General features: G+C 37.4%; 1 protein-coding gene across 2 annotated transcripts in view; it reads right to left on the bottom strand.

Annotated features, from left to right (window-relative positions):
• INTU (inturned planar cell polarity protein) overlaps nt 1-21,208 on the bottom strand; it is a 55,627-nt gene that overhangs the window by 27,189 nt on the left and 7,230 nt on the right. For both annotated transcript variants that reach the window (XM_037398233.1, XM_037398228.1), the window contains exons 2-3: nt 16,810-17,396; nt 5,060-5,145 (exon numbers count right to left, since the gene is read on the bottom strand). In XM_037398233.1, coding sequence (XP_037254130.1) covers nt 5,060-5,145; nt 16,810-17,396 — 673 coding nt within the window. The remainder of the gene's footprint in view (nt 1-5,059; nt 5,146-16,809; nt 17,397-21,208) is intronic.

A 21,208-nucleotide genomic window follows, 5' to 3' on the forward strand; every position in this document is an offset into this window, starting at 1 on the left:
TTTCTTCTCCAGCATTCTGTGACTCAGTTCTCTTTCTTTGCCATGCCATCTGCATGTATTTCAGAGGATTTTCCTCATACCCTGTTTAACTTCTTGCAGATTTCCTCAAGGCTCAATAGTTATTTCTCTTAACTTCTACTACATCTCATCTGTGGACACATTCATGACTTAAGCTACAGTCTCTACACTAACAACGCACAGATGTAATTCTTGCTGCAGTCTATATTTTAGTCTCTCAATTAAAAAAAAACCAGCTCAGTCTGTTTTGTTTTAAGATACACAACCATACGGCCCTCCAAGCAAGAGCTCAAAACAAATTGGACCAAAGAGAACTTCAGCTCTCCCTCCTCCTGTAGGCATCCATGCTGCCTCCTGCATCCCTGTAGGCAATACCACACAGCTTAAGTGTGAAGTCATTGTATTTTGAGAAAGATCTCTTGCCACAATTTGGCTACATATTCCTTCCCAAATCTTCTTGATTCTAACAGCTTGAAACATGACATTTTCTGTTCCCCTCTACTTTTGTCCCGAATTTAATCTATTTCCTGCCTTGAATAAAAAAATACTGGAAAAAGACCATCTAGGTTGGAAAATGCTGTAATAGAAAGTGACCCAAAGACTACATTTCTACATACCCTAAAAAACTATTATTTTTTTGTTGTGGAAGAGAAATGAATCTTTGTCCTGAGCAGTGCACAGGATCCGACTGAATATGTGACTACTGAAGTACCCTTTTGTAAATACTGACTATGAAATCTTTCACAACTTTGATTTCATTTCTCCTAAAGAAAACCAGTTCAAAGCACAGCAGAAAACAAAAAAGGAAATAAAATGAAGAATGGGAAAAGCACAGAAAATATTGATATTCCACTCTATAAATATATAGCATTCACATATTCTTAAGACTTAGAAGAGTTCTCAAAAAAATATTAATCAAACCGCAAGAAGGCACGGATGAAGGTGACAATAACAGCAAACCATGAGGTACACATACAGGGATTTTTCCGCTTAGGAAAGATGTGGCAAAAGTGGAACATAACAGAGATCTCCAAAGGCATGCAATGATATAAAGAATAAGACATGGGCAGTTAACTATTCCTCATAACACAGGAATCTGGGGATGTGAAATGTACTTAATTAGATGGCAGTTTGAAAACAAAAAATGAACGTAAGACAAATTAGTTACAAAAATCACTGCTACAGTAAGCTGTGGAAGTGAAAGAAATTTTAAGAACTAGATTAAAAAAGAAGGTACAAACCTTAAGTGACCCAGCATGTCCCTAACTACTGACCGCTGGGAGCTCGAAAAGTATGATGGGAAGGTCACTCTGTATTTATATTGTTTCTTAATACCCTTTATTTAAACATTTGTCAGTGTAAGTGTCGTGGTTTAACCCTGGACAACAACTAAGTACCATGCAGCTGCTCGCTCACTCCCTGCTCCCCTAGTGGGATGGGCAGAATCAGAAAAAAAAAGGCAAAATGTATGGGTTGAGATAAGAACAGTTTAATAAGTGAAAGAAAACAGAGTAATGATAACAGTAATGAAAGGGGGGTGGGGGGTCAAAAGGAATAAAACCCAAGGGGAAAAAAAAACCCCGAAACAAGCAATGCACAATACAATTGCTCACTACCCACTGACCAGCCAGTCCCCGAGCAGTGATCAGCAGCCTCTGGCCAACTGCCCCCAGTCTATATACTGAGCATGCTGGTCTATGGTATGGAATATCCCTTTGGCTAGTTCAGGTTGGCTAGCCTGGCCCTGCTCCCTCCCAGGTTCTTGTGAACCTCCTCACTGGCAGAGCACGGGAAACAGGCAAGTCCTTGATTTGGGAACAGCTCAAACATTAGTGTGTTATCAACATTATTCTCATCCTAAATACAACACACAGCACTGCACCAATTACTAAGAAGAAAACTAACTCTACCCCAACCAAAACCAGGAGAGTATGAAACAGGAAATGTAGCAGTTATACTGTTGGTCTGACCCAGAAAGGCATGCTTTCTGTTTATCTGCAAGAAAGCTGTATGCCTTAGAATATGGATTTTATTATAGCCAGAGCTGGTGGCATTGCCTGCCTTTTCAGACTGCGCACCATTTCCTGTTTAAGTCTCTGTTTTCCATGTGGTTATGCTTTGCACAACTGTAACTCAAAATTTCAGTCTGAAATTTCTGATTCTGAATGTCTGCCTCAGGCTGAATATTTTTAGAAAATTTCAGGTAAAATGATGCTGCAACTTCCAAGTATTGGGATAAGGAAAAATACATTATTTTAGCCCATCTTCCCCCTCCTATTCTGTCTTCTCTGTCTTGTGGTGCTGGGAAAAAGCAGATATTTTGATTACAGAAATGTAATATTGTATAAACTTCAGAATATAACTTTATCATACTATCTCAGGCATTGACTGAGGGGTATGCTTCGGTCTGTCACATTCAGTGATGGCTACAGAACTTCTAAATGAGATGTCCAATGCTTTAATCAGAGCAAGGACTACCTTATTAGGTGACGTGCAAGCATCCAAACAGAAACAGTTCTGCCATTAAAAAAAACACCAACCAACCAAAATCTGATGTTGCATTTGGACTTCTACTGCTCAATAAATACACTAAATTAGCCCTTACATGCCTAGAAGCTTGTTTGCCTAAACTGAGGTAAGGGAAGCAAACTTCCAGAAATACAGTAACGAGAGATGTTACGCCACACACTGCAACTGTGAGAATCTAGGTAGTTTTTTAAATTACTTCCAGTAATTTTTAACACTGAACCGAGAAAAGCAGTGACTTAGCTTATGTAAATAACTTATAAGCATGGTAAAATGGCTTTAAACTGCATCTTTTTTGCTATTTTGCAATGAATGATGAATACATTAACAATTTTGCTTATGTAACAGCTGGCTTTATCACTAGATCTCAGAAACAACAACCCTCTGTTTCTTCAGCAGCATGAACACAGTGTTCTACACTGCAAAAAAACCCAGTACTCTGTATTTAAATTCTCCACTGGTCTATTTCAGCCATCACTCTTCTGGCTTGACTTAAACTGCACAGTAGAAAAGGAGTAATTGCACTTTAATAAAAGGTTTTGGAAAGCCAACATGACAAACGGGTATACATTTCAAGTAATCGCTGTCTACTTGACAGATTTACTGACAATGTAAACATTAATGCTGCATTAAAAGTAACTACTATGTAAAGGGTTGCATTGCATTTATAGCAACAAGTAATACATATACTTTAATCTAGCAAGGATACAATTAAATAAACAATATAATATCTGCTTTTTTAATCATTCTGTATTTAATAATACTTACAGCAACTCCATATTTGGTCAAAGGCAGGCAAGACAAGGTTTTTCTATCATGGAGCTCTGCCAACACCTGACCACAACTCTGGTAGCTTAGGCAAGATTCATACTGTCAAATATCTTGGAAAGCTTCCTAAACTGACATACTAGTACTCAATCTTACTGCAGTGGCGGATGTAGTTCTACAGGCACTTACACTATGTAAGTTGCAAACAGAAGCATGTTTAACAAAACCTAAAATTTCCACTTCTTTTTATCTCTGGACAGTAAAACATTGCTATTATTATCACCTCATATATTCTACTTGAAGAAAAACTACCAAGAGGTTACAGACATACTGTAAGAGACACTGTAATTTTAACCTGCTCCATCTCATACCTAAGTTGCAACATTTACCTTGTCACCCTATCCACCAGGAAGTGGATTTAAGCAGAATAACCCAAAATAATTTTATGCTACCAACATCCTAGGAAATTAACACTCTCCTGGTTTAATTCTGAAATACCTGTCTAATCCTTTATTAGTTATTCAATTCTTCATTATAGCTCCAAAATTATTCAGCTAGAAGCGAAGATATATGCAGTATGTTTTGGGAGGAAGAAATATTATTCAGCAGGTCAGGTTTGTTTGCTGGGGTTTTTTTTCTCAATTTTTTTTTTTTGTTTTTTTTGTTATCAGTCTTTATTACTGACTTCTATTGGTCTTCATCACTGTTCGGTTTTACAAGATCTTAAAAGTAATATAAAAGCTCTTAAATACTCAAGATTTTATTTTTCTATTTAAATATGAAAGTGGTATCAATTTCTCCATTTACATGCTCTTAAATATCTTTAATAGCACTACTTGTTAATTCAGGCTTCTTTTTACTCTCTTGTGGTTTGTGAGTCTCATAGTGATGAAGAGATAATTATGTTATTAAACTATTTGCATAGTAATTATTAGCATTTTAAGAACAGTAATTGACAAAAAAAGCCACTACTATTCTGTGGTTGACATATTTATTTTTAAGCTAGACATCAATATCTTGCTTCATACATCCTATTGCCAGACTGCACATCTCCAGCCATATTACCCACCAAGAGCAAGGCATCACAATGTTACATTCCTTGTCCTTCATTTGCTGACATCAGTGTTCAAAATAATAACTGTCAAAGCAACCATATTTGCCATCTTTGCCTGTAACTACAACTATCACTGGTTAAAAGCTTGTGCAAGTCTCAAAGGAGTTACTTCCCTGTATTCAACAAGAATTGTGATGCAAGTGTTAATCTGTTTTCTAAGCAGAAAAGTAATAAAGCTTGATTTTTCACATGTGTATGTACTAGTTCTCATAAAGAAACATGTATACTCAGAATTCTGCAAGTATAGAATGCCTTGATTCTCACACTCAGTAAAAAAAAAATAAAAAAATATCAGGTGTTACGGTTAGTCTAAACCTGCAAGTATGCTGCTACCTCTTGCACAATGTCGCACGGGCTTTCTGACTGGCTGATAACAAATAAAGTATGTAACAGCTGGACTGTGCCCAATATCCCTTCATGGGACACTGAGTTGAGTCACTTGCACCTACTTATTTTCACAGAACTGACTAGAATTAAATTCTGAAAGTTTGACTGGTCAACCAATGTGTCCAAAAAGTAGATGAGGAAGTTCTAAGAAATGGACTGCCCAAGTTCTGTTTCCTAAGCAAAAAAGGCTATGAACAACATTAATTTTTACAGAGGACAGCTGGAATAAGTGTTTGACTACCGTACCTGCATAGGACCTGGAATGCAAGACAAAACCCTCTCTATGTTTTCAGAATTCACGTCAACATCATTTACAGCAACTAGAGCATCTCCTGGAGATAAAACAGACAAGAACATGAGAAAGTCAGATGGTATTACACTACAATACAAAGCCAAAGAGTGTTTTGTTTTAAAAATTAACATGTCATTTCAAAAAATCATAAATGTCTTTATAACATTCAAGTAAATGTTTTCTGCATGCAACATTTACTATGTTTACAAACATTTGTCTATTACCTCCGTGCTCTTAAGGCCTTACTGCCACACTTCTATCATTTTACAAAAGTAAAAAAGTAACTGTCAAAGCCTCTTCCCTCCATCCAGGCTTGTATCACTCTTGTTACTTGATCAGAAAACCCAACAACTTCACCTATCAAGTTTTGTCCAAGAATTACTTTTTTTTCCTCCAAACCCACCTCTGTTCACTTGCCAGTCCTCCACTGCTACCTCTGTTGATATAAGCACTTCTGTTTCCAAAAGCACTCCAAAAGTCACTCTTCCTATAGCAGCTCACAAGTGCCAGGACATTGCTTACACCAAAGGTTTCAATTGTTAACTGAGCCTAATGATGCGGGAATCTCACCACCCCTGAGCCCCCTCTCTTTGAAGCAGTTCTGGCAGTTATCATGCATATCAGTAACAGCTTAGTTCACTAAACTGGCAGAAAACCATTCACTCGTCCTCATTTCATCCCTACGCTACCTTTGTCTCTCAAGCTACATCACAAATTAGTCCTTTTTCTTCTTTTTCATGCCTCCACTCCTATGGCTTCTTATTCTGCCCTCTTCATGCTTTTATCTGCCAGCTCTTCCTGCTTAATGACATCTTGCGTTTTCTAAATCTGATTCTTTTCCCATTATTAGAAATCAGGATAAAAAAACCCAACAGGATCCTGAAGGAAAAGTTTTCAACTGCAAATGGAAAAGGTTTGAAGAAATTAAAAGGTGCTAGTTATGAAAGCAAACAGAACTGAATTAGAGCTTACAAACTTAAAATCCACATTAAAGTACAAAGACCAAATTGGGATGTCTATTTGGAAAATATTCTAGAGATGTATCCCAGTAATTATTAGCTGATAACCTCTGCCACATTCCCCTCAAAAAGATGCATGTTTAAGCATGGAGTATGTAAGAAGTATGAAAAAGACCAGTGAAAAACCCCACCTAAGAAGTCAGAAAACATGAAGCTAAAATAACATCAAAAGATAAAACTACTGAGACCTGTCAAAAGGAACAGAAATTGAAAAGTAAAAATACAAGGTTTTTCGGCCTTTCATCTAGTTTCAAAAAAGAAAAAAGGGAGCAGCAGTAAGAAGAGGATATATATTAAATATATTTCATGTATGGTAGTGGGAGCCTAAATCAACCAAAAGATGTGATAACTTAATTGCCAATTTAGAACATCAGTCCAACATTTAAGGTGAGATTTTAGGCTGAACCTAAGTCAGAAAAACGCCTGCTAAAAGGTTAGTCCTTGATGGTTTCTCTGATGTCAACATCCGATGTTGGAAGCACTTTTCAGTACAAAAGAAACACTGTATCACAGAGGAAGAAATCAATAAATATTACTGGAATAACAGAAATATAATGGAATTAAATAGCATATTCATTCTCAAGAAGGTAGCCAAGTAACACAAAACATGAAAAAGGCAAACACAGCACCTGCATGCGTTACGGAAGACATTTCTTTTGAATGTAGGTAAGTATTAACAGGACCTGACAGGATCCCATCCAGGGTACGACTTACAATTCTAGTCACCTGTGCTTAAGAAAAATGAAATCAAATGAGATCAGATATATAGAAATAATACTGCAGTCACCATGGAAAATGGAGAACCCATTTATGTTGGTTAAAGATGAGGCGAGTAAAGGCTAGGTGTGAAAGCAGCTAGAGTAGAAATCAGGAGGTTCTTTAGTCTCTAAGCAGCAAGTTTCTAAAAAGCTTTCCAATAAGGCTACCTAGGGCAAAAAACCTAAGATGAGGCAACATAAATTTATGAAAAAAACTACACAAAGTGACTGCCCGTGGCACCACGATATAGGACTTGATATGGTGCATTAGGTCCTTTCCAGAATCAAATATTCAACTTCAGAGAAACAAAATAGGCCTTATTTTATACTTGATTTTCTTTGGTGTCACTGTCAGTTGTCTGCTTTCTGTCCTATTAGGTGAAAAACTCAATTAGTTTCCAGCTTGTACCTTCTGTCTGTAGAAAGAGAAATAAAGAAATGAGCTTCTTACTCAACACTGAAAGTGACTTCATTCCAAGATCATTCTTATGCCTTTTACAGGTGTAAACTGAAAACAGCAAGAGCTGCTCTGGAAGAGCAAACTGAAAACCAAGCCTAACTGCTTGAACTGCACAAAGACTCCCTTAAAAAGTGCCTCCACATCCTCTTCAAGCTTATGAGTATCAGTGTTTAATATAGTGTAACATGTAGTGTGAGACACTTAATAAACAACTGAAAAAGATAAATATTCACTGAGGTACTCAATTTTCTTTCAAAACAGGTACTCTTGAGCTTTGTTTTCTAAGGAAATGAGGCTTCTCCAGTTGTACTATGAACAGCTTTGATCCCAATACTAAATTTCAGCCAAAGCTGGAAAAGAAGGCACAAGTCATGTTATGTGCTACAAGTTCCCTTAATGTGCTGAATAGAGAAGACCTCTCCCTTTTCCCTTCCTCTCCTGCCCCTGGTAAAGCCGCACCCTGAGCTCATCACCCGTCCTGTTTGTGCTCCAGCCCAGCCAACTCCAGCTGGCTGAACAAGAGCAGTTCAGAATCAGACACAGCAAACACAAACTTGTCCAAAAAGCTGTTAGAGGGCAGGAGAGGGAATAGAATAGGAGCAGTATGAGGTATCTCCACGTGTGAGGAGAGGTGGGAGGGGAAGAATTCTGAGACTGGCACAGTGAAGGATGTGTGTATTTTTTTTAATTTAATTTGGATATAAATCTAAAGACAGCTGGACAGCTCATTATTTCCTCTGTTCACAGTTTATTATTTTTATATACATTTATATCTCATCACATTTAGGTGAGCCATATTGAAAAAGGTGAAATAAACCAGCACTTCCCTCACAACTAGGGCTGCTGGAGTTCAGGGAATTATATGAATTCTTGAATGCACAGGCTAGAAGCTGTAATGGAGGTACTTGTCCTTTTCTCCTGCGCCAGGACATGTACAAAGCCAGAGGCAGTTACAGCAGCATTCAACTTCAGCAAGGCAGTAGCAGCAGTGCTCATCACTCCTTCATGCAGGTTAAAGAGATTAGAAAAAGGGTATGGATTTGTAGTAAATGTGCATGTTAGTATAACTATATTTTAGGCCTTGACTTGGCAACAAAAACGTGCTCAACTGCAGCAATAAAGCACTGAACAACTCTAAGGTTCAGTATGTATTTCAGGTTTTCTAGGGAGAAGACTTTCTTAGCTCAAACACAGTGCTAACGATGTGCATACTAAGGAAAAGCAGAACCTGTTGCCTCTAAGGTCTCTCCATTTCCTGAGAATCTAGAATATGAAAGTTTAGAAAAATTCTGAGTTTATAATTATTTCTGTCTTCTACCTTGTTAAACACCATCAAATACAACTGGAATTCTTCCCAGGTACTGGGTCAATTGCTCAAAATCAGTGCAAAACACAATTAAGGCCCAATAAGAGAAAGAACATTATTCTTAACTAACCATCAGTAAGGAAATACAGAATCCCCCCCAAAATGCAAGCAATATTCCTTTTTAATACACTAGAAAACATTCGCTCCTACTCTTTGTTTACAGCAAAACCAAGAAAAGGTTAAGTTCTATTAAACACTCAAAAATACTATCATTCGTTGGAATTAACTGGTTTTTCTGTACCATGTGATAGTAGCTCTCTGCCTAATCTCTGTTTTTTAATGCACAGCCCAGTGAATAGCCTACAGAATCTTCAACATAACAATAATTCAAAGACACGGAAGTTGAAAGTTAAACAGCATTTAAAAGCAACTCAGTAAGTCCACGCCAAAGCCCCAAGACATGAAAATTAGTAATCAAAAGCAGAGCATTCAGGCTGCTCTAATATAACAAGAAATTATAAACAGAAATACTACGTTCTTTATTGAAGAATGCCGTATCGAAGATTATCATTCACAAATACAAAAGAAAGCAGAAATTGTTCTTGTACTCACCTGCAGCACTGCTTAAACAAAAACTGTTTGTGTTATGTTTTACTAGAGACCTTACGAATTCTGTTGTGAAGACAACAGTCGAGCCAGCTAATCCACAAAGCCATTCAAATGAGCTACACACATCTGGTGAAGCTGTACGCACCTTAGCACTTAAGGGAATACTTTTGAACCATGTCTCCCAGGGTGGAATATACAAAGACACTCTGAAAGGAGAAGATCCAACAGTATTTACATCTCATATACCCAAAGTGTTTTATTTATTTGACACCTAATGTACATATGTAAAACTTTCATTGCAGCAGTAAACATTTATCCCACTCTATTTGTAAAAATGTAATCATATACCATAAATGGAACAGCTTTCCAGAAGACACAGCCAAAGCCGTCCTGTCAGGCTGCCTTCATTTTGCCAGAAAATGCTGTTATTAAAGAACTGCACCTCAGAGTTATAGAATTGTTCAGGTTGAAAAAGACCTTTAAGACCAACAAGTCCAACCATTAACCCAGGTCTACCAAGTCCACCGCTAAACCATGTCCCTAAGGACCACAGCTACACATTTTTTAAACACTCCAGCAATGGTGATTCACCACCTCTGTGGGCAGCCTGTTCCAATGCTTGACAACCCTTTCCATGAAGAAATTTTTCCTATATATCCAATCTAAACCTCCCCTGGCACAACTTGATACCATTTCCTCTTGTCCTAACTTGATGTAGAACTGAGAAAAAAATCTAGATTTATCAGTATGAATTTCCCAGAACTGGGGGTGGGAGGTGGTAGTAGGGTGTTCACATTTTTTCCTTCTTTTATTTTGCCAAACACAAGAGCATACAAAAAATAGAGACTGAAGTAACAGAATGAAAGACATCACTGGCATGATAGGAAGTATGTAAAATTACAAACACCTAATATCTTAAAGCAGAACGTGACCAACAAGACCTATCCCGTGTGGCAACTGATGCCAGCAAAAGAGTTTATATATGCAAATGTTCCTTTGTTAGAGCCTCGCATCTACACTTTCTTGGATAATTGTTTTCTCCTCTTTAGGAAAGTAAAAAACTTACACAAAGTGAGACTGACATGTCTTCAGACATTAAGTCTGTCAAAAAAATAGCACAAATGTATAAACTTTAATTTCACTTATTTAATGCTTAATCAATTTATGTTAAATAAATAAAAGGGTAAATGGTGTTTCCAATTGTATTTGCTTAAGTTGATCTAACCTGATGGTTCGCAGAGTTCAGTCAAATTTTCCCAGACTGAAACATTGCTGAATTTCAGATGTAGAGACATTTCATAATAGAGAAAAAAAGCTGTACAGATGATACTGCAAATACATTTTCCAATCATTCTTGTGCTCTATGAAGTGGGTGAAAACCCCCCTCCAACTGACTTTTGTTAAGTATCTAAGATCAAAGTGAACTTTTTCCCCTTTGCATATACTTACATAGACAAGAAGGAGACACTTGCATGAAATGTTTTTAAACTTGATATAAAATAATGTAAAATTTTGCTTTATTTTTAGATTTTTCAACAATACAGTTGTATACAAAAATTTTACTGCATAATACTATATAGAATAGCACTTGCCCTGCTGGCGTTTCTACCAGCAATAAGATCACTATTGTCTGCCATGAAAGTCACCAGCATGTATGCTACAAGATGAAGAATATTAGAACAGTCTCACTTGGTTCCATTTTTAGAGACAAAATGAGCAACTGCAATAGAGGAAATAAATTTTCTTCAGGCAGCTCCAGGATATCAGACCTTGAGTCAATGAATTTAATTTAGAAAAAAATCCATGTCCTTCTCTTTAAGGAATAAAGTAAGCTTTTTTAAAAATCCCATAACAATGAATAATCAAGCTTCTGATTTCTATAATTTATTATAAGAAGATTCTCAGTTCACACAGAAACTGTAAGATGTCCATGTATGTCCTCCACACAATGTCAAGCAGAACTGAATTTTACTAGTGATGGAACAGGGAGAGGAGAGAAGCAGGAATTCTTTCCTATTTTCTTTGTTGTATCTTCCCATCTTCTCATTAGAAAAGACTTCTTGCATCCAGTCAGTAGTAGCTAAGAACAGTGTATATTGATATCAAATACTTAGTTTGCACATAGCTGATGAAATTTTTCCTGCTTTTTTAGAGACAAAGTTTAGAAAAGTCTTTGGGACTGCTGGCATCCCAAAAATGTTTATTTCAGAGCTGCCTATCATTTTGCAATGAAGCACAGGACTACTACTTTTGTTAAATACCCATTCCCTAAAGATAAACCTGCAAGCACTGTTTCTAAAAGTAGATGATCTTTGTATTAAGCTGGGGGACACTGACTGGTAAGTGAATACCACTTCCATACTGTGATGAGAAGTGAATATTTTTGGCTGAATTAAAATCAGAACCATGGGAGAGGACTGAGGACACTTTTTTCATGAAATCCTGGTATTTAGTTTCCTCTGTTCTTGGTAATGACTTGGTGCAAGTACTTATAAATGTTCACATACTCCTTTCCAAAAAAGGCAAAGTATGGAACACATTCTACTGAAGAAAGCCAGATCTATTACTTGCTTTATATGCTAGCAGGCTGCTTTTACCCAAACCAATGCTGTTATGCTTCAAGAGGAGATTAAAAGAACATAAACGACATCCCAAACTCCACAGTGAAAACACAGCAAAGCTTACGCAAGCTCTGTGTTTCTATCTTGCGTGCCCAGCATCTCTGCTTTGGAGAGCCTTTTCAACAAGTACACCATATATGGTAACTCCTCATGAAAATCTCACACACTCACAGTATTTTGGTCCTTTCAGGGACATTTTTCTGACAGGACTCTTAGTTCCATGGTCTGCAAATGACAAAACCAGCATTTATTTTAACTGTTGGAAGATGACTGCAAGTTGCTTAATTTTTGTAAATGGATTACCATTTTAAACCACTGTCTATGCTATAGAAATGTAACAGATACACTTGGCTTTCCAGCAATGATGGCCTTGTTTACCAGAACTTCAGAACTCCAACAGCAATATCTGTGTTTTTACTATTAAAATGAGCAAAGATTGCTACTTGTACATTTATTTATTTGGGGAAAACAAATAACCCTCCCACATAACATTAACGGAATTACTGGATTAGAAACTCATAGAAAATCATATTAGTGAATGGGCTGCGATCTGGACCTTTCAACTGAAGCTTGCAACAGCAGCCTGCATCTTATGAATACTTGTTCGAAACTGATTATAGCCCATCTTTACTATCATCCAAGATCACTCCCTGGTCCATGAGTAGTTTTAACACTTTTTTTACAATTGTACCCACTGATAGGGTGAGAGAATTCATGCACACTGTTCAGTGATGAAAGAAATGAGAACAGAAAATAATTTCAAAGAGGATAACAATAGTATGCTCTGCTAGTGAAAAGAGCTTTCTTGTATTTTCAGTGTTGTTGGAATTACTCTTCCATTTGTACTACAGTAAAAATGATGATCATTGGCATTTAGAAGTATCCTCTGCTGTGAATCAGACGGGTTTCAATTTGAAACGGAGGCTGGCGGGGGATATCAAATGATAATGGCATTTCCTATCACAACCATTATTTGCCTGGATGTAAAAGTGAGTACTTAGTGGAGCTTTTTATCTTTGAAGATAAGCTCTAAGATAAGACTAGAAAGGTTTACATAGCAGGCCAGGCTTTGCATATTGTTAATAATGAACTCAAGTAAGAAAAAAAGTTTTGTGAAAAATACAAAAGGCACTTAAAAAAACATGAGGTAAAAGCAGCTGTATTTCATATTAACGAAAATGAAAGTGACAGTAAGAATATAAAAATCAATGAGGGCTTTTTTGTTTTGAAAACTTAAGATAGATGCTGAATTGTTAAATATTAAAAATAAAGATAAAGGAAATGATTGCTACAAAGCAGCAGGGGTTTTTTAGCTTGCAAAACCGTTGTATTTACTTTCATATGGTCAGTGCCTGCATTCTGCTTGGTTAATAAAGCAGAGCAACAAGACTTATGACTTCCATATGCAATCTCAAAAAAAATAATTAAAGTGTAGTGCACAAATAATAAACAGATGTTTTAAGTGTTCAAAGCTATTAGGGATACACATTTCAGAATAAGTTAAGAAAGCCACCTGAGTAAAGTGATTATTTAGAGGGGGGAAAGCAGTTATTTCTACTAAAAAATGTTAAAGCAATAACCACTTTGTAACTGTTTGAGTGAAGAAAAATGAAAAAAAGCGTAGTCCCCCTTGCTAGCCATTTAAACTGCTACCATACCTATCACTGACAAATTAACTAATTAGCCAATGAAAATATGAAGTAATCAGTAACTTGGTTATTAGTTTACATATTACAAACCCAAGACTTGGAAAAAATAATCTAGAGAGTCCAAGTTTTAAATAAGGTGGGAAAGTTAAACGCTCTCCCAAGTGTAACTGGCAGGATTTTAGTAGCAGGGTGCTACAGGAGTGACCCATGTGGCAGGAGGTCATGAGCTGCCTTGTGCTGCTCATAGCCAGTTCTGAAGCTGGTACAAGCAATTCATTGCGTATCAAAACTTTGCCTAGCTGGGGAAGCCATGGTATCTCTGCCCAGACGTACTGAAGAAAGCAGCAGTCACCAGGGGAAGGGTTGTAGCCCACAGAGGGGACCCATCCCTAAAGGGCTGTGGAGGAGTCATGCTGCAGCACAGGAAAACAAGAAAGAAGCAAGGAGCTGTAGAAGGAAAACTTCACACACACAGTCCCACCTTCTTGCACCATCCATTACTTCACCAACGGAGTTGGGGGACATTGTTATCATGCAGTGAAAGCAAGGGTACCTGAGACTAGGAAAGGGGAGAGATTTTTGCTTGAAGCTGAGCCTGGAGAAGGCACGGGAAAAGGTATTTTCTTTATCGTTTGGGGTCTTGTTTTGTTTTCACCTTCTCAGCACCTGAAACAGTGATCTGAAGTTTTGTATTAATGGACAGAGCTACATTCAGTAACAATTCCCTGAGTCAAGACTATTTGCCTGCAACACGTGTTGCAAACCAGTCACCACAAAGACCACAGTGTATCATTTATGAAATGTTTCTTTTTAAAGGTAAATATACTTAGTATCTGCTTCACAAAAGACTACTACAAAAAAATGGCCTGCACCATTGAAGGCTATTAGAATATTAAAAAGCAAAACATAAACAGGTTAATATCTATGCATATGCAGGTCAATGAATATGAACAAAGTTATAACCAAACCAGCTAGCAGGCACCATGCTATACTGATCGGGTATTTGTCATTTGTTCAAGAAGCTGCTATCTTTTGTGGAAATTGTTCAGTTTTAGACTGACCACAGAAACATTCTTGACTGTTTCTGCAATTCCTAACAGGATTCCTAAAACTGCCTTTTAACAACAATAACAAAAAAAAAACCAACCAAAAAAGCAAAGTTCTACTGTATTTTTCTTGAACTTTCCGTCCAACTTCAGATCCTGGGAGGATCTGAGGAGGCTATCCATTGAACTACAAGTTGCTTCTAAATCAGGCTTTGGGTGTTTACCATAGTTATCCCATCCTCTGATGTGCCATGAAGATGCAGTAAACCAGATGGTTTTTTGACCGGAACAAAATTTTTTTAATGCATATTCTTTATGCAGACAGCACTGAAACCTGAGCATCTAATTTATGCAAAGCATTCCTATTTCTAGACACCACATAAAAATTCCAGAGTACACAGTGTTCACTATAGATATATAATTTGAGAGTATTTTTATATGAAAATTATATATTTTATACTGTTGGCACAGAATACAGCTCATTTTCCCAGTTAAGAGCTGAATAACTACAGTATGCTTGAAAGTATTTGCTTCCAATGCGCAAAAACAAGGCAATATTGGTTGATGACAGGCTAGGACATATTAAACTGCTAGACTCTTTAGATTAATTTAAATTTTCTTCTATTTAAAACAAAACAAAAACCCCCACAGTTTTTGTCCTCACTAGCTCCAGGAAGCATTAAATCCTGCAGATGAAGTACCATCTCCATTTAGAAGATTAGCTTTATCTCCTGGATCTGCTGTTTGCCTACATGTTCTGACTTCACACCTGCTCTTTCAAACATGCAGTTACATACAAATTTGTGTCCCAAAAGTAACTTGCACATTATAAGTACCCACTCTTACGTTAATTAGATTAACTACCATTAAGCAGATCAAGCTGAAACTCCCTCCCTCCTCCTCCTCCTCATGCATCCCCCACTTCTTGACTAATCAGTTCTTTCTGGCAAAATCTGAAAGTTATCCAATTTTCCCTCTGGAGTATTCTTTAGCATCCCTACCAAAAACACGTGCTAGAAGAATCAGCTAGTCAAAGCACGATTTGCCGTTTTACACACACAACACTGGAATTTTAAAAGCAGTCATGCTGACTTTGTGGGATTCGTGCTACTATAGTATCAAGACTTTCATGATCTTCTAACCAACGTCACATCTTTGCTCTCTCTCTATGAGGGACCAACTTCAAGGGTAATTAAACAACCAACCTTCCACCCTTTACAGATGTAGTCTAGCTCTCTCACATTTACTGTCTGTGAGGTTGGGGTCTTGTGAGTGCCAAGTCCTTTTAATGGCCTCTTGATGCTGGAAGTGGAAGTATTTCTGCTCCTTCACTACCAGCTACCTTTAAAGGTTCATCCCTCTCCATTATTCACGCTCGGGTGCTTGTCAGGCCTTCTGTGACCCCAGCTAAACTTCCTATACCAGCAAAAACTAGACAGACAACATTTCTTCTGGGTTAGTTTCCTGCCAGGTTATTTAGTTGCATCAGCTCATGGAAGTATCTGACAACAGCCAAACCAACATAAAGGAGAGCTGCTATACTGGCTCACTGCCTCCTCAGACTACAGCCCCACTATGTATTCAGAGGCCTTCTGATCATGATCCCTGAAGAAGCAGCTGTTATACTTGCTAAACAGAAGAATATCCAAACAAAACTGTGCAGAACATTTGTAACATATGAATGTATCTCACTCCGTATCTTTTTCCCTCATTTTTATGGTACAAAATCCATTTAAAGGATATACAGTAAAGCTTTTTATCTAAAGGGGATGGTGTGGAAAAGAATTAAAGCAAAATACAAAGTTTGGCAGACTGTAGTTTTTCTCCAGTCCCACTTATCTACTGAGAAAATTATGCACTAAATTAAAGGTGGTGGTGGCAGTGTATATGTTGTTTGAAGTTCAAGCTGCTCACTCCCTGTACCCTTGAAGGATAGTCATCTCCTTACTATATTAACACCTTCTAGTTTATGTTACACATTCTTAAAACCACTAATAAAGTAAAATTGAAGAGATAACAAAATATCAGATGCAATAATGTTTATTTAAAATAATCCCTCAAGAACTGACAAAACAGTTGTAAGTAATTGCGTATGCCTTGGAATGTTCAAGTCAGCTGCCTCAAAAAAACCCCCAAAGAACCAAAAGCCAAAACCCCAAAAAACTCCAAACCAAAAAAAATATATCTTCATTTCAAAGGAGAAGTGCAGAAGTTAACTATTTGTTCAACTACTTACCAATCAGGATTTGACCTGTTTTCATTGCTGAACTACCTGGCACCAAGCTATGTACTACAAGCTTCTCTTCACCAGTTCCTCTGATGACTTTTTCCTTCCTGCCTTGTTTTTCTGCTCTTCTGCTGCTCCATGAAGACTGATGGACAATCCCTACTAAGGCCTCCAGCAGCTTGTGCTGCTCATCTTCTCCAGCACTGTACAGTTTTCTGGGATTTACATAAACATATACATCTTTGTATTTTTGCTGAACAGTGACACAAATTTTCTGAGCAGACTGGTGTTTCAGTATGGAAGTAGGCCCAGTGGAGTGCACATTACAACTTCCACTGCCTTTCTTACCAGAACACTTTGGTAAAAGACTCTTCTTTTTTAATATTTTGGTCAGGTTCTTCAGTTCATACTTTCTTTCTTTTCGTGATCCTTCTTGAATAACTTCAGCTTCATTTTCACGAAACCTGACATGATTCACGGCTGGCATTTCTGGACAGGTGTTCCGAAGCAGAACTTCTTCTTCACTTTCGCTCAATTCTAAATAAAATAATTCCCCATTTTTCTGCACACCATCCAGCCATTCAGGCTCAAGGTCACTGGGAAAGAAAGAAGAATTATCAGTGACAACCCTGATAAGGAAGACTGCTATGCAAGTGACATCTGATTACTTCAGATATATAGGGAGGGGATAGAGAGAGGACAAGGAAAAAAGAAAAAGAGCAAGAAAAAAAATAATAATGTCACCTCCTGAACACTGAAAGCTCAACTGTTTTAAGTTTGCCATGAGGGTAAGAGCTCTTCTCAGACAAATTATGGATACGGCAAGGAAAGACATCTCTCCCAGATGTTAAAATAGTTTATTCAAATGCCTTACAGGAAAACAGCCACTGCAAAAAGCAATACTCCCTTTTCTGAAAACAAACAAAAAACCCCAACCCCAAATAATTTATTTCACATATGAGTTTTAATTAGTAATTACATTCATGGGCACAATGGGGCTTTCTCTTAAGAGAAAAGACGCCATCCTATTTGTTCTCTCCAATTATTTTTTCTCTTATGCATTTACAAGACAGTCTGTACTGCAAGCCCTTTGGAAAGACAAGATTAACATTTTAAAATCACCCCTCTCTCTATATATATAAAACCACCCCCAAAACAACCTCAAGATGAAGTCTAGGTTAACACTTTTCACAAGACAAGTTCAAAATAGCATACTCAAGATCACATTCAAAAATACCCAACAAAAAAGTAAAGACACAGCACTGCTACAGAAGAAGTTCTAGCAGCTGGAGTGGATCACTTTAAGTCACTAGCAACAAGCTGCTGCAAAGAAAAGGCAAGGCTACAGGATGTATTAACAGGAGTGCCATCTGCACAGCGCAAAATTTTTTATGTCCTAATTTGGCAATGGCAATGTGTCAACCATGTCCAGTTTTGGATAGTGCAATTTAAGAAAGATGTAGTAACTGAAACAAGCCCAGAGCACAGAGACAAATAGTAAGTAGTTTATAAACATGTTTTAAAGGGAGAGGCTGAAGGAAACAAAACTCTTTTGGAGGAGAAAAAAAACCAAATGAAAAACGATAACAGAGAAGCAACAGGCCAAACAGTCCAACTGCAGAAGGATGAGGATCAGTAATGGTCAAAGGATGCGTACTTAAGTGGTTTAACTTACCAAAGTATCTAACCTAAACAATATGAAAAGTTTTTGATCTCACACAGACAAACACACAAAATCAGCATTAGCAGGCAATGTAAGGAACATATGGGATGTTCTGTATGGAAGATTTTCACAGACGGGACCAGTTCATTCTTCCTGACTAGATGACAAACAGGTCTCCCTTTCTTGCAATCTGAGACCACACTGATAAAAATCAAATAAGGAAAAATACAGAATGGAGACTTACATGCTAATTAATATCATTGATTGTTTAAAGTTAACATACATTCATACATTTTATACTAGAATTAGCTATTTTACTGAATAGAGAATGCAAATGTCATTTATAAATAGTATTCTAGAATTCAAATAGAGCATTGATTTGAATATACAGGTAAGCGATGCAGCTTCAAAGTCCAGCTGAACAGAGAACATTATACACAGACACTGCACCACAGCACCTTTAAGGGCTCAAAGAGAGGATCTGGCTGGACTAAGAATACAGAGAACACCGGCATTGCTCTCTTCCAGGAACCCCAGTGACTTAGAGAAGTTTATGGATGTGGCAGACAGGAAGAAACATCCTGCACTTCCTTTGCATTTATTAGTTTGCCCAAGCTGATAGTTTTAAAAGATGACACACCACTTGTGATAATTTGGCTGCTCCTAATGGCTATGGGTAAGTCAAGAGTTTGCATCTTCTACAAAACCTTACTCAAGATATTTAGTACCTTCTTATAAAGTATCAAAATGATAACGCCACCTAAAGTCTGTTAGGACCAGATAATGGTATGATTGAACATGTCTCAAAGGTGGTTAAGTAAGAAATAACATGACAAAGTTTTTCCTTGGTTTGTTTTTTTAAGGAGTACTCTTGCATTCTGGTACATGTAAGCAAAATTGGGAAAACCCAAAATTGATAAAGGAAGTATTAGAAACTTAAAAAGAAATAACATTTGGGTTAGCAGAAACTCCTGTGATGTACAACAGCCTTCTTTGTTCCCTCTTTTTTTTCCTCTTTAAAAGGGATTATTGTTTTTGGAAAAGCTCGCTCTTCTTTGGGGTAGAAGTTGAAGTTTCAAGTTGGATGTCAGTTCATACACACACGTTCTCCAGCTTCATTGTCTATTTTTATTAGAAACTACTATATGGATCAAGGAAAAAAAAAAAGGTAGGGGTGTGGGGGGGTATGTTAGCATGGTGTTTACATTGGGTCCACTCAAACAGAAGCACTCCAGAGAAAAGGCTCTTCAAGGAGCAGCAGCACATATGGCAAAGTCACTCTATGTGAATAAGCTGATGAAGATGGAAGACTGAAAAAAATGTCACAACGGCATGAATTTCTCTCCTTGAAGGCATTTTAATGAGGTACTGCAAAGGAACTATGACTTTCTGAATACAGATCCATACAGACATCTAAAAAAGTACAGGTTGAAACAAGAAATCTACAGCTAGGATGACAGGTTTTTTCCTTAATGCTGTGGTTTCACAACTAATTTATACTAAGCTAAAAAATAAAATACAATATTCTCAACACCTTTCCTTCCCACCTCTCTTCCTTTGTGCCAAAACAAGCACTTGCACAATAACCTGAGCTTCTACATAGGTCTGGAAGCTTCAGTCAAGGGATCTAAAAATCTGGAAGACCCACATTCCTCTAAGAGCAGTTTCGCTGATCCCCACAAATATTTCTTCTTTAGGATAAATGTCTGAAAAAACGTGCCAATTGAAATTGCCCGTGTATGTAAGAAACATATACCAGAAACGAAGGATCCAAGTTCTGATTCTGAAGCAAGACAGGACTGTTCTCACCCAAGGAAACTCAGAAACAATAAACAGTTAACATCTATGAGCCTTGTTTTAAAGCAATTAAAAGAAAACAACGAACCAAAGGTTAACTATTGTACTGCACTATATGATTCAATTCCACCCATATGATACTTTGCAGAAGCAAAGTTAATCATCTTTAGTCTTCCCAACCTTTGCCTATGCAACAACAAAGTATGGCTTCAGACTGAGGCATCAGTTTGGTACATGCAAAGCTGCCATCCTCTTAACAGCTATGGCTGCCTAGAAGGGTCCTGATCCATCACAACTAGTGAAAGTGGCAGCAAGCGTTAAATTAGACAAAATTAAAAAAAACCAAAACCAAAACAACACACTACTTTCACAATGGCATATGTAAGCATTCACTTCACAGCTGTCTGAAAATAGGCCATGCAAAAAATCATAGGGCTCTGATGAAGAAACAACTTGCATCAGCCCTATTTCTACCCTTACACCAATGCTCCTTGGTGTACCTTGGTTTGTCCACATTAGCTGTAGTATTAAGTAGTACAGTTTCAACTGACGGAAGTTTAATCTGGAAGTCAGTAACTTTTAATTCAGAAACCCATTCCCAAGGGTTTTCTTTCTTTCTTTTACTCAAATATGTCCTACTATAAAACCATACACAGATCACCTATAGATGAACAAATGCCATTATCTTACGATAGCTAACAGTCCTATCTTTGTACCTTTTACTTTGCAAAACTGTACTGTTTCTCTCTCCATCTTCATTACAAGCCACATCTTAACCTCTTGTTTCTGTACTCAGAAGGCTGGACTGGTACAGGCCCAATAGAAGACACTATTTGGACCTAAAATTAAAGCTTCGCAGTCCTGTTGATGCAGTGATAGAAAAGACGTGTTTCAATTTATCCAACAGTATTATACATCGTGTTCTGTGTTGAAAACTGTGGAGCACGG

Source organism: Falco rusticolus, chromosome 1 (assembly GCF_015220075.1).
Source record: "Falco rusticolus isolate bFalRus1 chromosome 1, bFalRus1.pri, whole genome shotgun sequence".
Classification (NCBI taxonomy): Eukaryota; Metazoa; Chordata; class Aves; order Falconiformes; family Falconidae; genus Falco; species Falco rusticolus.